The sequence below is a fragment of the Oncorhynchus masou genome, chromosome 29 (assembly GCF_036934945.1).
Source record: "Oncorhynchus masou masou isolate Uvic2021 chromosome 29, UVic_Omas_1.1, whole genome shotgun sequence".
Taxonomy (NCBI): Eukaryota; Metazoa; Chordata; class Actinopteri; order Salmoniformes; family Salmonidae; genus Oncorhynchus; species Oncorhynchus masou.
In genome coordinates, this window is record NC_088240.1 from 41,607,364 (window position 1) to 41,622,947 (window position 15,584).

The 15,584-nt window shown below is 41.5% G+C and overlaps 2 protein-coding genes across 3 annotated transcripts in view; one reads left to right on the forward strand and one right to left on the reverse strand.

Moving 5' to 3' along the window:
* The first annotated feature begins 1,246 nt into the window (after nt 1–1,246).
* Nucleotides 1,247–8,071, forward strand: tmbim1a (transmembrane BAX inhibitor motif containing 1a). 2 transcript variants are annotated; one of them, XM_064944943.1, is made up of 12 exons: nt 1,247–1,378; nt 2,363–2,594; nt 2,723–2,793; nt 2,896–2,960; nt 3,087–3,140; nt 3,272–3,322; nt 3,423–3,462; nt 5,070–5,107; nt 5,224–5,311; nt 6,770–6,865; nt 7,006–7,059; nt 7,175–8,071. In XM_064944943.1, the coding sequence occupies exons 2-12, from the start codon at nt 2,384–2,386 to the stop codon at nt 7,322–7,324; spliced, it is 918 nt and encodes a 305-aa protein (XP_064801015.1). In that variant the 5' UTR covers nt 1,247–1,378; nt 2,363–2,383; the 3' UTR covers nt 7,325–8,071. The 2 variants fall into 2 exon arrangements, with proteins under 2 accessions (XP_064801015.1, XP_064801016.1); XM_064944944.1 differs by having other exon boundaries at nt 2,409–2,594.
* A 550-nt stretch (nt 8,072–8,621) lies between these two features.
* Nucleotides 8,622–15,584, reverse strand: part of LOC135519716 (aspartate--tRNA ligase, cytoplasmic-like) — a 31,859-nt gene continuing 24,896 nt past the window's right edge. The window contains 9 exon segments of the mRNA XM_064944946.1: nt 8,622–9,232; nt 9,452–9,523; nt 9,713–9,824; nt 9,953–10,033; nt 10,154–10,196; nt 10,474–10,620; nt 11,271–11,418; nt 12,131–12,265; nt 12,907–13,018. Of these exon segments, the coding sequence (XP_064801018.1) occupies nt 9,141–9,232; nt 9,452–9,523; nt 9,713–9,824; nt 9,953–10,033; nt 10,154–10,196; nt 10,474–10,620; nt 11,271–11,418; nt 12,131–12,265; nt 12,907–13,018 (942 nt within the window). The 3' untranslated portion in view covers nt 8,622–9,140.

Here is a 15,584-nt window from a genome sequence, read left to right on the forward strand (position 1 = left end):
TTTCTCACGCTAATGTTGTTCACGACACAAGTGTAGCCTACGTTTTCTCCTCCTCCTCCTCCAGGGTGTTGTGGGAGAGACTATTGCCGCGTTCAAAACAACGGGGAGCTCGGAACTGAGAAATCTCTGACTTACAAATTCAGTGCGTTCAAGACAACCGGGAAATCGGGAAAAAACGAGCTCCGACTGGGAAAATCTTTTGAACGGTCATCAAACTCTGAATTCAAGTCCGGAACTGGCGCCTCTTACTCGAGCTCCGAACTGAAAATCACTGACGTCATGATTTGACCCCGTTTTTCCCAGTTGCCTTGAAAGCACCATTAGGATACAGCTGGCGCTTAAACCAAGTAGCGAAAACTAAAACGGACCCTGACCTTAACCAAACCCTTAAACATAACCCTAACCTATACATTCTGAAATATCGGGTTGGGCGTCAGGCGTGTCCTAAAAGGCGTTTTCATGTGTTGTCCATGTCATTGCGAACCATATAGCCAAGTCTGAATGTAGTTTCTAGTCAGTAATATTAATTGAATATTGATAACACATACAGTTTACACCCGACAAGTCAAGAGCCTACAAACAAGTAAAGAAAGTGACAACTAAATCCAAAGGTCTCTCTCTAGACATCCGCGTTCCCACAATTTTCAAATGCTTCGGGTCTGGTTTTCGAGACGAGTGGTGTTGGGTGATTATGGGCCCAGTCACTTTTCGGTCACTATCACCTAATTGTTATTTCCACTTCTGCAGTAAGTATCTGAAACGATGTAGATGCAATACATATTGTGATGTTTACAAGACTACCTGTTAATAGAACACAGTGGAACTTTGGCCATAATGTGTACGTTGTTTTCCTTTAAAACATGAGAGTAGGAATTGGGCCTGTGTCGCACTTTGTTTCCAAACAGCGATGCCTAGTGACACCTACTAAGTATGACATGTGAACTAATATCGAACTATGAAACATTGTTGACACATTGTTACAGTGTAACTTCAGCGGAAATGTTGCTATTTGGTCGTGCCTATTGGAATGTATCTAGTAATCCTGCGTTATTCGGATAGGTATTAAAATCATTTCTCCAGCAAATGGTCTCAAAATATTGTCTTAATAAAGGTGAATAAATAATGGTTTTAATGACATACCTTAAAATTGTAATAATTGTTCATTTGGAACAAAACAAAAATAACCACAATTTTTTTTCTTACAAATGTATGCATCAGCCGGGAGGGGGGGGGCATGTTGGGTAAGGATCTCATTACAACTCCGTGAAATGTAGGCGACGCAGGAACAGTGTCCCAGACTTGACCAAGCTAAATGATCAAACCATTTAACCGTTAGGTGTTTAACATCGCAGATCGATATATTATCAGAATCCACTTTGTGAGTATACATGCGTCTTTATGTTTCTGCTAAGTTTTAGTCGAAACTACGTTATGAAATTTAATTCAGACTTTGTTATAACAATCTGGATGGCTATTTTGTACGAGTATTATGGTGTTATACGCCTCTATACAGTTCATGCTAGAAGGCTTGTCATGCTAGACAGTGTGGTCTGCGGGGTATTTGTGGTAAATGTGATGTCATCATTAACATCAAACATGTCATCTGAATCATGCAGGAGTCCCTATCTGAAGTTACTGAGACTGTATATGTTAAACCTTAAATACCCTGCAAGTCATAGTGTATTTCCAAAACGCAATACCCCCCAATTTCTTTTTTACATTTGCGTTTTTTCTTCAGAAATGATTGCTTATGGGTACCTTCATGTGTATGTAATATATTACTGTTCTCAGATTTTTCATTCATAGATTTTAGATGTGTATGAGCCTGTGTTTTTTTGCACAATAGAGGCCTATCCATAGTTTAGCTGGAATGAAATGTTCTTATCCTGTACATTTGACTGTGATGTATGTTTGTCTTACCTAGCTATCTTAAGATGAATGCACTTACTGTAAGTCGCTCTGGGAGAGCATCTGCTAAATGACTAAAATGTAAATGTTTTACATACAGATATTACTGTATACAATATTGACAACATTTTTATTTTTTAATATTGATGTCATGTCACAAATGTATCATCTGTACAGTTCTTTATACATTGTTTTTGTTATTTGTTACATTGGGCTGTGCAAAATCTAGCACGAGGCTACTACCTATTTCTCTGAGTGAGACGGACATATAGCATTTAGCAAAAAGGGGGGGACAAGGTCAAATCTTTCTGAGTTGGATCACCGTTCAAAGCGATTTTTCCCAGTCTGAGCTCTTCCTCACCCCAGTTGTTTTGAACGCACTGAATTCGGAGATAGTTCGCAGTTGTTTTGAACGCGGCATAATGTTTCCCTCTTACCCCCTCTGTCTTATAAGGTGCCCATATCGCATGTCATAATGTCAAAGTCGGATTTCCCTCCAGCCTATGAAGATGCACTACATGGCCCCAGGCCCCGGCATGGGAACTACCCACAGCCCCCACCAGCATATGGACCATACCCTGCTCAGTCCTCAGCTCAATACCCAGGACAAGCAGGGTACCCTCTGGGCTACCCTCCTTCTGGGATGCCTTATTCCATTCCTCTAGGAATGCCCACCTCCAACCCAGGTTCTGAAGCTATTTTACTGTACAGTATAATATATTACATATTAAAAAAAGATATACTGTTAATATCCGAAGTTTGTCAAAATAGTTTTACTTGGCAATTATTGACTTTGTGTCTTTCTTTAATGCAGTGGAAGACGATGAATTTGCATATTCTACAGCATGGGAAAGCATTTCTATTCGACATGCATTCATCCGAAAAGTATGGGATCTTATACCTTTTACACAACGACTTCCTAAACACTCAGTCCACTTCTACTGGCTGTGATCATGACAGAATTCACCCTTTTTTGTGTTGGGACAGGTGTACTTAATATTGGCTGCTCAGCTCATCGTCACTGTATCAATTGTGGCTGTGTTTACATTTGTGTAAGTGTCAACAGTGTGACATTGTATTATCTCTGTCTTACCATGCAATATCAATGTGAGCTCTTTTCTGTTTTAGTTTTCTGTTTGTGCAATGCTAACGTTTTTAGCATTTTATCTATATTACAGTGAGGAAGTACGTGCGTTTGTCATTAGGAACCCAGCCGTGTATTGGACATCATTGTAAGTACTTCATATTCCATTAAGGTTCCGTACTACATGTATTACTCATTCATTATTTCTGAATTAGATATTATAATAAAACACAAGCAATATTTTTGACCTATCATACTAATGGCATCTTTGTCTTCCAGCGCTGTTTATTTAGTCACTTATTGCATTCTTGTCTGCTGCGAAGGGCCAAGGTAAGATTATCCATGTCCTCTTTATACTCTGCAAACAACAGTACACCGTTAAACAACAGATAATGACATTTATCTTTTGATATTAATCATCTTTGTTTAGGAGACGCTTTCCTTGGAACTTTGTGCTGCTGGCCATTTTTGTAAGTAACGCTTGCAAAAAATCATCTCTATATCATGTCTTAACACATAATGGAACTAAACTCAGCAAAAAAAAGAAACGCCCCTTTTTCAGGACCCCGTCTTTCACAGATAATTCTTAGAAATCCAAATAACTTCACAGATCTTCATTGTAAAGGGTTTAATCACTGTTTCCCATGCTTGTTCAATGAACCATAAGCAACTAATGAACTTGCACCTGTGGAACGGTCGCTAAGACACTAACAGCTTACAGACGGTAGGCAATTAAGGTCACAGTTATGAAAACCTAGGACCCCTAAAGAGGCCTTTCTACTGACTCTGAAAAACATCAAAAGAAAGATGCCCAGGGTCGCTGCTCATCTGCGTGAACGTGCCTTAGGCATGCTGCAAGGAGGCATGAGGACTGCAGATGTGGCCAGGGCAATAAATTGCAATGTCCGTACTGTGAGACGCCTAAGACTTTGCTACAGGGAGACAGGACGGACAGCTGATCGTCCTCGCCATGGCAGACCACAGCAACACCTACACAGGATCGGAACATCCGAACATCACACCTGCAGGACAGGTACAGCATGGCAACAACAACTGCCCGAGTTACACCGGGAATGCACAATCCCTCCATCTGTGCTCAGATTGTCCACAAAAGGATGAGAGAGGCTGGACTGAGGGCTTGTAGGCCCGTTGTAAGGCAGGTCCTCACCAGACATCACCGGCAACAACGTCGCCTATGGGCACAAACCCACCATTGCTGGACCAGACAGGACTGGCAAAAAGTGCACTTCACTGACGAGTCACGGTTTTGTCTCACCGGGGTTGATGGTTGGATTCGTTTTTATCATCGAAGGAATGAGCGTCACACCGAGAACTGTTCTCTGGAGCGGGATCGATTTGGAGGTGGAGGGTCCGTCATGGTCTGGGGCGGTGTGTCACAGCATCATCGGACTGAGCTTGTTGTCATTGCAGGCAATCTCAACGCTGTGTGTTACAAGGAAGACATCCTCCTCCCTCATGTGGTACCCTTCCTGCAGGCTCATCCTGACATGGCCCTCCAGCATGACAATGCCACCACGCACAGAACAAGCAGTATGGCTGATTTCCTGCAAGACAGGAATGTCAGCCTTCTGCCATGGCCAGCGAAGAGCCCAGATCTCAATCCCATTGAGCACTTTTGGGACCTGTTGGATCGGAGGGTGAGAGCTAGGGCCATTCCCAGAAATGTCCGGGAACTTGCCGGTGCCTTGGTGGAAGAGTGGGGTAACATCTCACAGCAAGAACTGGCATATCTGGTGCAGTCCATGAGGAGGAGATGCACTGCAGTACTTAATGTAGCTGGTGGCCACACCAGATACTGACTGTTACTTTTGATTTTGACCCCCCCCCCTCCCCTTTTGTTCAGGGACACATTATTCAATTTCTGTTAGTCACATGCCTTGGAACTTGTTCCGTTTGTCTCAGCTGTTGAATCTTTTGTTCATACAGATATTTGCACATATTCAGTTTGCTGAAAATAAATGCAGTTGACAGTGAGAGGACATTTCTTTTTTTTGCTGACTTTACATCTACAGTATAAATATGTTATGATTGTATTGTTTTATATGTCATATTCTAGACACTGGCCATGTCCTACATGACTGGAACAATATCAAGGTTTGCTATAGAATTTTTTTTTTTCTTTTCTTTTACATAATACTACTACAAATACTAATGTAAGGTGAAGTAGTAATATTTGTTTTGTGACTCAATCTACTTTGTATTTCTTGCAGTTACTATGACACAAAAGCAGTGTTTCTGACCATTGGAATAACAGCAATAGTGTGCATAATTGTCACCATCTTCTGCTTTCAAACTAAGGTACGTGTATAAAAAACTGCCTCTTTAGAACCCACAGCCTGTAGCTTGTGAGAGTGTCTTTGTTGTCAGTATCAAATGACTCTTGTCTAGGATTACAATGGGCGACTGTCTTTTAAATATTCATGACATTTTGGGTAAGATCTTGTGCAATTCCTCCTTATGTAATCGATTGTCTAAATAAATAGCATACATTGATTCCCTGGGTTTATTGTGCACATTCCATGGTTGTTCATTTTTGTAGACCTTTCATATGAAGTTATTGGGGCGGCAAGTAGCCTAGTGGTTAGAGCATTGGGCCAGTAACCGAAAGGTTACTGGCCCCAAGCTGACAAGGTAAAAATCCCCAAGCTGACAATCCCCAAGCTGACAAGGTAAAAATCTGGCAGTTAACCCACTGTTCCCTGGTAGGCCATCATTGTAAATAAGAATTTGTTTTTAACTGACTTGCCAAGTTAAATAAAGATTAAATACAATTTAAAAAATCCCCATTCATGTGATATTCTATGAAACATTCCAACTATTGAGTACCTTAATGATTGTCGTTTGACCAATGTTGTGAAGAACATGTACAGTTGAAGTCAGAAGATTACATACACTTAAGTTGGAGTCATTAAAAATTGTTTTTTCAACCACTCCACAAATTTCTTGTTAACAAACTAGTTTTGGCAAGTCGGTTAGGACATCTTCTTTGTGCATGACACAAGTAATTTTTCCAATGATTGTTTACAGACAGATTAATTAACTTATAATTCACTGTATCACAATTCCAGTGGGTCAGAATTTTACAAACACGAAGTTGACTGTGCCTTTAAGCAACTTGGATTCCAGAAAATGATGTCATGGCTTTAGAAGCTTCTGATTGGCTAATTGACATCATTGAAAATCATGTGGATATATTGAAGCAACATCTCAGGACATCAGGAAGTTGAAGCTTGCTTGCAAATGGGTCTTCCAAATGGACAATGACCCCAAGCATACTACCGAAGTTGTGGCAAAATGGCTTAAGGACAACAAAGTCAAGGTATTGGAGTGGCCATCACAAAACCCTGACCTCAATCCTATAGAAAACGTGTGGGCAGAAATTAAAAATTGTGTATGAGCAAGGAGGCCTACATACCTGATTCAGTTACACCAGCTCTGTCAGCAGGAATGGGCCAAAACTTACCCAACTTATTGTGAGAAGCTGTAGAAGACTACCCGAAACGTTTAACACAAGTTAAACAATTTAAAGGAAATGCTACCAAATACTAATTGAGAGTATGCAAACTTCTGATCCACTGGGAATGTGATGAAAGAAATAAAAGCTGAAATAAATCACTTTACTATTATTCTGACATTTCACATTCTTAAAATTAAGTGGTGGATTGAATGTCAGGAATTGTGAAACTGAGTTTAAATGTATTTGGCTAAGGTGTATGTAAACATCCGTCTTCAATTGTATGTCTATGCTTATGACAGGTGGATTTTACATCTTGTGGGGGACTTTTCAGTATTCTTGCCATCGTAGTCTTGGTTACTGGGATCATTACAGCCATCGTACTATCCTTTAAATATGTAAGTGCCTCAGTTTGGTCAAAAGTTGAACTTCTTTAATGCATTTTTTCACATTTTACTGCACTTTGTTTCTATTTGCACAAATCTGAGAAATGAAGGCCTATACATACAAAATGTCCTGTGTTTTCTTCCACTCACAGGTCCCATGGCTTCATATGCTCTATGCTGCAATTGGAGCTGTCATTTACACCCTGGTGAGTTTTTGTTTTCTTGAAAAGCCTCAGTATATCAAAGGGAATAGAATGGTGACTTTATTCATTTCTCTTGAATCAACCTGTGTGAATGAAATTAACCATTTTTATTTTGTAGTTTTTAGCATACAACACCCAGCTTCTCATCGGAAACCGCAAGCTTTCCATCAGCCCAGAGGAGTATGTTTTTGGAGCACTTTCACTTTATGTTGACATTGTCCAGATCTTCATTTTCCTCCTGCAACTAGTTGGGGCTTCCACAGATTAAAGGCAGGAGGATGACATATGACCTAGTGTGGATGGATCCTACTTATATTGTATTTTTTCACCTCAAACTGTTGCTGCTCATACAGGACTGTAAATTATAGTTTGTTTCTTCTTGTAATTCCATTAACATAACCCTATGAGAGTGCTGCAAACTTTCAATTAAGATCGTTGTATATTTACTTATTCCCAGAATGGATGTTGGTAAGTTATTAATGCAATATGCATACATGATTGTCTGAATCGCATTTGATTTGACCTATATATGTTTAAAATACATTTCTTGTCCTCGTGTTGCCTTTTTCCTTAAACCGTAAAAATGTGAAACCTAATGAATTCATTGTCAAAATGGCTCAAACTGTCTCTGTATGCATCCATTGGTGGTGATACAGTTCAGCAACAAGGCCAGAGGGGGTGTGGTATATGGCCAATATACCACGGCGAAGGGCTGTTCTTAGCGTGATGCAACGCAGAGTGCCTGGACAGAGCCCTTAGCCGTGGTATGTTGGCCATATATAAACCACCAAGGTGCCTTATTTCTATTATAAACTTGTTACCGATGTAATTAGAGCAGTAAAAATGTGTTGTCACACCCATAGCATACGTCTGTCAGCCAATCAGCACTCGAACCACCCAGTTTATTATAACATCGCTTCCATTTTCCTCAATTGTATATGTGATAACTGTAGAAAAGTTTACTTTTCTTGATATACATTCTGATTATCAGAACCAATAATTAAAGACAATATCTCAGAAGGTTCTGTTTGTCATGCAGTTTTTCTGTGAGAAAGCAATTATTGCATGGGGACTTTTTCAACCCAACTGAATCTGGATGGCATAGAGATGGGAAGTCATGAAAAAGGCATGTTCTCTCATACAGATTATTAGTGTGAACTTTTCCAATTATGAGTTGATTTCATACACTATTCCTTTCAGGTGCCAGTTCACTATGGTTCTTTTCCTTACAAAAAGCACTTCATGTCCACCAATTTCAAAATGTAACAAACATGACCGCATTCCTCCTGAAAGGTAATCAAAAGACTTCTACGTGAATGTTTCTCAAGTGACGGGGCTTATAGTGATGAACAAGGCAAGCTCCTTAGCACATAGCAAAGAACGTGTAGAATATGATAGGGGTTGTTTCCACTCCATTGTTTTCAATGGCTTGGTTAGTGGCTCCTCCTTGAGCGATCGAGATATCATATATCCGAGGGGCTCCAGTAACCCAATACAGATTGTATGCCCCCGAAACTAAGGATTGTCTTTTTGAAAAAAAGAGAGCAAAGATGGAAAGCGAAACAAGCTTTTGGAAGTACTTTTATTTACTTTCCCCTCCAATTACTTTAAAAACAGCTGCAATAATTAAAAATTATGTCACCAGACCAAGACTATTTATTATTCATATCTCTGTACTCTGACAAAGACTGGTATCAAAGTTGATAAAGTGTTAGACATAAAACACAGGTTTATTATCCCCATTGGTAAGCCTAGGGAAGCCTGGAAACTGTTTGTACGTTTGCCTACTCCATTATCATTGTCAAGCCAAACATGGCAAGACAGCAGAAACAGACAAGCACCGAGCTAAGCCTAAGTTATTACATCTCTAAATCATATTCCACTTCTATGTCTTCAAATTATTTATCCCTTATATTTCTGAATACTGGTAACTGTAGTAGCCTGGCTTGGTTATCTATTATTCTCTTGTTAATCACAGTGGCACTTCAGTATTGTGCCACTCATGTCTCCTCTGTCTGGTGTGTTGGAGATTAAATTGTAGTTTCCCCATGTCCTCCATCTTTCCAATGGCGATCGATGGCCGCTCAGGGGGTCAGGCGTTTGGGATCACGGGGGAACATGGAGGTCTGGCGGACATTGTGAAGACCCAGGTAGAGCATGCAGACTCTCTCAAGTCCTGAGGGAAACAACTCACATATCAGCATTACAGTGCACCTCCAATGAATAGATTTAGAGTACCTTGACCATATCTTTCATGCGGAGTAAACTTACAATGGGTATATTTGGAGTACCTTGACAACATCTTTCATGCTGAGTATATTTAGAATAGATGTACAATGGATTTCTTATGGAGAGGGTATGGGCCAAGGTTTAGAGTCAGTATTTTATTTCTTACCAATGCCACCACCTCCATGTGGGGGAGCTCCGTATCGGAAGGAGTCAATATAGGACTTGATCTTCTCCAGGTCTGCAGCAACACAAATCATTGTAATATTTGATACTAGCATCACCACTTTACATATTAGCACCAGTGTATTCGTAACATAGTAATAATATGCAGATTCTCTAGCAATCGCTGAAGAGAAGAAAAGAAGCTTGAGTTACTGATTGATCAATATGGCTGCCCTGAATAACAAGGCGAGAGTTGTTTCATTACCAATGTTGTGGTGCATGGCCCTCTCAGTGAGCAGCTGGGCATCGTGGATCCTCTGGGCTCCAGAGAGGATCTCCTCTCCTCTCATGAACATGTCATAGGAGTTGGAGTATTTCTGGGAGGAAACATCAGTCAAGTCAGTTACACCTCTGGTATAACACTGCCAATGTCCTGTCACAATGGTGTCATCATCGACCTGTTGAAGTGTGGTGTGTGTATGTCTGTGTTTAGTGACTTGCATACTTTGTCGTTGGGGTCAGGCATGGTGTAGAAGGGCCTCACTGCCAGGGGGTACTTGTCCAGCACGTAGAAGTCAGTGTCATACTAACAGAAAGGCGATAAAGAGGTGCGTTAGTCTACTTTGGAAGCCTAAAATGCTCAGCACGTACCATCTAGAGTAACATAAAATCTGTTGACATCCCAAAGAAACTGAATGTAACATACTTTTTCTTTCACCAGACGACCAAGCAACTTCTCATTGGGAGTGCTATGAAAAACGTTTTGAAAAAATTGTTATTTTCAGTAGAAAAACTGTCTTTATTTGCTCTTTACATTTTAGTCATGAAGCAGACGCTCTTATCCAGAGCGACTTACAGGAGCAATTACGGTTAAGTGCCTTGTTTAAGGGCAGGCACATTGTCAGATTTTTCACCTGGTCGGCTCTGGGATTCGAACCAGCAACCGTTCGGTTACTGGCCCAATGCTCTTAGCCGCTGTGCTACTTGCCGACCCATTTTAATGTCTTATGTTGACCTGCTACTGACCTGAGGTCCTCCTCATCTCCCATCTCCACCCCGGCTTCCCGGAGCATGGCCACGCCTTCCGAGTACTCCAGCCTAAGAGTGGGCTCCAGGAACTTGAATGGCTCGCTGGGGTACTGCTTCCCCACCGTCTGGATCTCTGTCTGGAACCTGGCCGACACACACACACCACATACAAAAAAGGTAATTCAGCAACTCTTGGAGGACAGTAGAAGTTGATAAGTGCCTCTATTGTTAAAAGGAAAACCTTCCCTTAAAACACACAGGCACACACAACTGTGTCACTCAAATACTAATCTTGGTTAACCAAGAACTAAAGTCTTGCATAATTGGTCGGATACTGGATTAAGTTCTGGGTCCATACGTGTTAAGAGACTGGATCGGAACTGGAACGAAGCACTCCACCCTCTCTCTTTGTAAATTACTGGCAAGTCTATGAGCCAAATGTCCCCTCCCCTTCCGAAATTCAAAAGATGCTAACACCTGCGAAATCGAGAATTGCCCAAAGCGCCAGAATGAAAGCTGCTCGCTATCTCACGCATCCCGTTGTATCATGACAGATCTACGGCACAATTTATGTTTAAGTAGTATGTCCACGAGAGATTACCCAAATACCATCTGCTCCCTCATCACAGATGCAATGCCCTTTCATACCAGGAGATGGCGGTGGAGGCACGCATTTACTCAATATGGGGCTCATCCACTTGCTCAGTTACAGCCCTGAAATAGGCCCTCGAAAGTTTAAACCAGAATAACTAACTTTATTCACAAACATGGGTTCAAAGTGAATCCCAGCTTACTTGTCTCGGAGTCCTTTAAAGATCTGAACCATGGTGTCGGTGATGGACTCGATCACTTCGTGGTAGTGGTAGTTGAACGCTAACTCAATATCCAGGCCCACAAACTCTGTCAGATGACGGTGGGTGTTGGAATCTTCTGCTCTGAACACTGGAACGGGGAACATCTTCAGTTAGTATCAGCGACGTCGTATTTCAGTGTGACGATTAGATCCATCACCCCAAAGATAAACTAGAGGCACCCCATTCCCTTTATAGTGCACTACATTTGACCAGGAAATAGTGCACCATTTGCGACACAGAATAGACATGTGAGACTGCAAGGGGGGGGGGGGGGGGTCGATACTCCTCTGGTTACATGTGGATCCGGCCAGGTGCTAGCCGTGTTGACCTACCTCACAAAGAGACATTGTGCGACCAAGCACAAGTCACTCAGATACATTATGTTTCCTATTGCTCAAAGTGAGCCCTATCACAACACCGTCTATGTGTAGAAATGCGTTATGTTTGCAGTTATCTGCCCAGGTTTAATATTGTGGAAGCCACTGTTTGGTTGTTGACTACATAACTAGAGTGACTGATGTATTCAACCCAATAGTCCAAATTAATTCCCATTATTGGATACAGGGGAGATAGGTGAACAGCTAAGAGATGTGGTATTATATATAGATTAATATTATTATTATTATTTGTTTTACTTTATCCAGACAGTTGGAAACAAAGGGGGAGACAGACCAGAGGGAACACATAAGTAAGGGTGGACACAGGGATTGAACCCCGGTCTCCGGTGGTGAGTAGCGTACACGTGCCTGACTAGTAGCATTCCCGCTAGACCATTGGTTCTTCACAAGGTGCTGCCTTACCTGGTCCCACACAGAACACCTTGTCAAAGTCAGCACAGATACACATCTGCTTGTAGAGCTGGGGAGATTGGGCCAGGTAGGCGCTGGTTTTGAAGTAGGACACAGTGAAGACGTTCGCCCCGCCCTCACTGGCAGCTAGAGAGGAGAAAGATACCTTTTAGTCAACTGTCCCAGGAGAGAAGCAACACATGGCACAAATATCATCTGTCTGTAGTGAACGGCCTTTTTTCAAGTCGTCTATGTGATGACACCATTTCCTAACAGCGCCATTAGCTTATTTACGCACTTGTTAGACGTTCCTGTCATATAGTAGATTGTCTGATGTGTTTTCCTTAACAGAAGGGTGGTCACATAGAACATTTTGTACAGGGTACGTGTGATGGGTGTTGGCAGAGGTGAATGCGGTTTTTAGATTAGCGCACATTGTTGATCCGCAGCTGCTCTCACCAAAAAGGCGGCAATTTTAAATGTGTCAATGCCAGGCTGGGTTGAATGCCATTGGCTCCTACCGAAGATGAGGAAGTGAAAGCAACACTTGTTTCACCACAGCTCAGTAAAAAAAAAAAAAAAAAACTAGCACATTTGGGGTTGTGGTAGCAAGTACTGTAGTAAACAACACTGTTGTGTTACACATTTCTATGGCTACAAAACGTGACACATGGTCACACAGTGCTCACGCTTGTGAAGTGCAATTGAGAGTCAGCTCATCAAAGAGGACAAATGACCAGATAGTCAAGAGTTGAGCCTGCACTGCTTTATGAGCTCAGTGCTGGTACCTGATATGATTTTGGGGGTCTGGATCTCCACAAAGCCCTTGTTGGTCAGGGTGTCTCTAAAGAGCTGGCACACTCCGGATTGCAGGCGGAAGATGGCCTGGCTGGTCGTTGTCTACCAGAGGAGAAACAAGCAGAAACACACACACACACACACACAAAAACAAAAGTACAGTCAATTAAAGTCAACTTGTATTTCCTGAGAGGGAACTTCATGTGTGGTGACGGATTGCTACACAAGACACATAACATAATACATGTACAGTATGAAGGACTGGAAGCATTCTATGCAATCGCAGGAGATATAAATATACAGTACCAGTCAAATGTTGTTTGGTCACACCTACTCATTCAAGGGTTTTTCTTATTTTTTTTTACATTGTAAAATAAAAGTGAAGACATCAAAACTATGAAATAACAGATGGAATGTAACCAAAAGGGTGTTAAATCAAAATATATTTGAGATTCTTTAAAGTAGCCACCATTTGCATTGATGACAGCTTTGCACACTCTTGGCATTATCTCAACCAGCTACACCTGGAATGCTTTTTCAAGTAAAGCCCACATATGCTGAGCACTTGGCTGCTTTTCCTTCACTCTGCGGTCCAACTCATCCCAAACCATCTCAATTGGGTTGAGGTTCGCGTGATTGTGGAGGCCAAGTTATCTGATGCAGCACTCCATTCCTCTCCTTCTTGGTCAAATAGCCCTTAAACAGCCTGGAGTTGTGTTTTGGGTCATTGTCCTGTTTTAAAACAAATGATAGTGGGACTAAGCGCAAACACTAACACGGAACCCACACTACACTATTTCTGATCAATTTGATGTTCTTTTAAAAATGGACAAAAAAAATAGCTTCTCTTTCAAAAACAAGGACATTTCTAAGTGACCCCAAATGTTTAAACGGTAATGTACATAAATAAAAACTGAGCAATTTGATGTTGGCACAAAACTAGAAGGTTCCACACACACACCTTTCATTTTTCAAAAGGTTGCAAATCAATGGAACACTGGTTTTAAACTTTGAAGTTTCAAAGTGGGATGCAGTCGTTGCAGTTTCTATGATATGAAGACTGACGTACAGCATATAGAAAAGGTTCCTCTGAAAAAAACGTGTGGAGTAGATAATGACCCACACAGAGAACATTATTACACAATGCCAAAAAAAAAAGAGTGAACAGACAACACTGCTTGCGTCACAGCTTGCCTTGTACAGTCTCGACACCTTTCATTTCATAAGAGGGAGTGGAGACAGGGTGCAATTCACATTAATCTAAGCATTTAGAAAATAAACATGAGATAGAGCTCTTTGTCATATTTTCAAAACCTAACATTGGCAATTAATTCTAGTTGTATACAGAGGTCAACTTAGTGGCGTAGAAAATAACCCAGTCATCAAAATGACTCGTGATGAGGCACGTCAAAAAGCTGGGTATTACACATTATGTCTGGGAACGAGCAGAGGAACAGCCAAAATCCCCAAACCCTTTGACTGTAAGGCTACTAAGAGCCAATAGGAGTGTTCTTCTCACTTAGTTCTCAGTTGATCAGATTACTAATTTCCTAATATGACTGGTGTTATTACTGAGGATTTATTCAAACAGTTCTATCTGGTTTCATCTCTGGTTTTAGTCATCTACACAAAGAGTTTAATACAAAAAGCTCTGAGCGTCCTGATTGAACACTGAAAGCTGAAGGCTCACATTTCTATCTTCTAAACATTCCCAAATGCCTGAACGGGAGTTTTCGGACTCTCTGCAGACAATGACTCTGGTCCAGTCTGGCCCCGGTTGAAATGGTAAATTGATATGTAGCCTATAGTTGACTGTGGTTGGAAAATAACTCCTGCTCTGATGAATAACTGCCACTTCTGGATAACACGAGATAAAACTGCTAAGCAGATACCTAGTGAGCAAACCAAACTGACATGAAAGCCTGGTTAGATAAGGACTTATACAAATAAGTTACATAATTCCTGTGCAAAATAAACACTCTATTGTGAGTTGGGAGGAGGGGTCCGTTATCTTTCTATGTCCTCACACCAGGGCGGGAGGTATAAAAGAGAGTGAGTGAAATAACTCAGTGCGTCACTCTCGTTGACATGCAAGCTCTCAAAACAATCGTGCCTAACAGCCCATGGCTTGTGGTTTTGGTCACACGCCACCACAACGGATAGTACCGTATTTCCCTAGAGAGCATCAACCACTTATTTTCAACAAAATGGCTGGCCTGTACACTGTGGAAAAAAGGGAAGTTATTTGTCAAATAAACCTTTTATTTTCACTGAAACTGTTCTTGTTTGGTAGGTGCCTTTTCATTATGGTTGCCCTTTATTGTTGACTAGGGATAGGGGTCGGTCTGTGTGAAACCCTGTTTATGGGTTTACCCTTCATTTAAGTGTGGTTGTGATAACAGGCCCAAGTCCTCAAGCTCAAGGAGACATTTTGTAGAAACAGGTGTTGTGACAAAGCCAGGGTGAGGCGAGCGGTAGGGCTTGTTTTCCTGCTGCCACATCACTAGTGTGGGTACGCCTCAGAACAGAACAATGAGGCCTCTAGCAGAGTCTGGTTTAGCACCCCTCTCCTAAAACCTTTGAACCCATGCACAGTTCTATACTCCATTCTACCAGCAGGCTAACTCACGGGCCTGCAAAAAGGGATACATACCACGATGCGGTCATT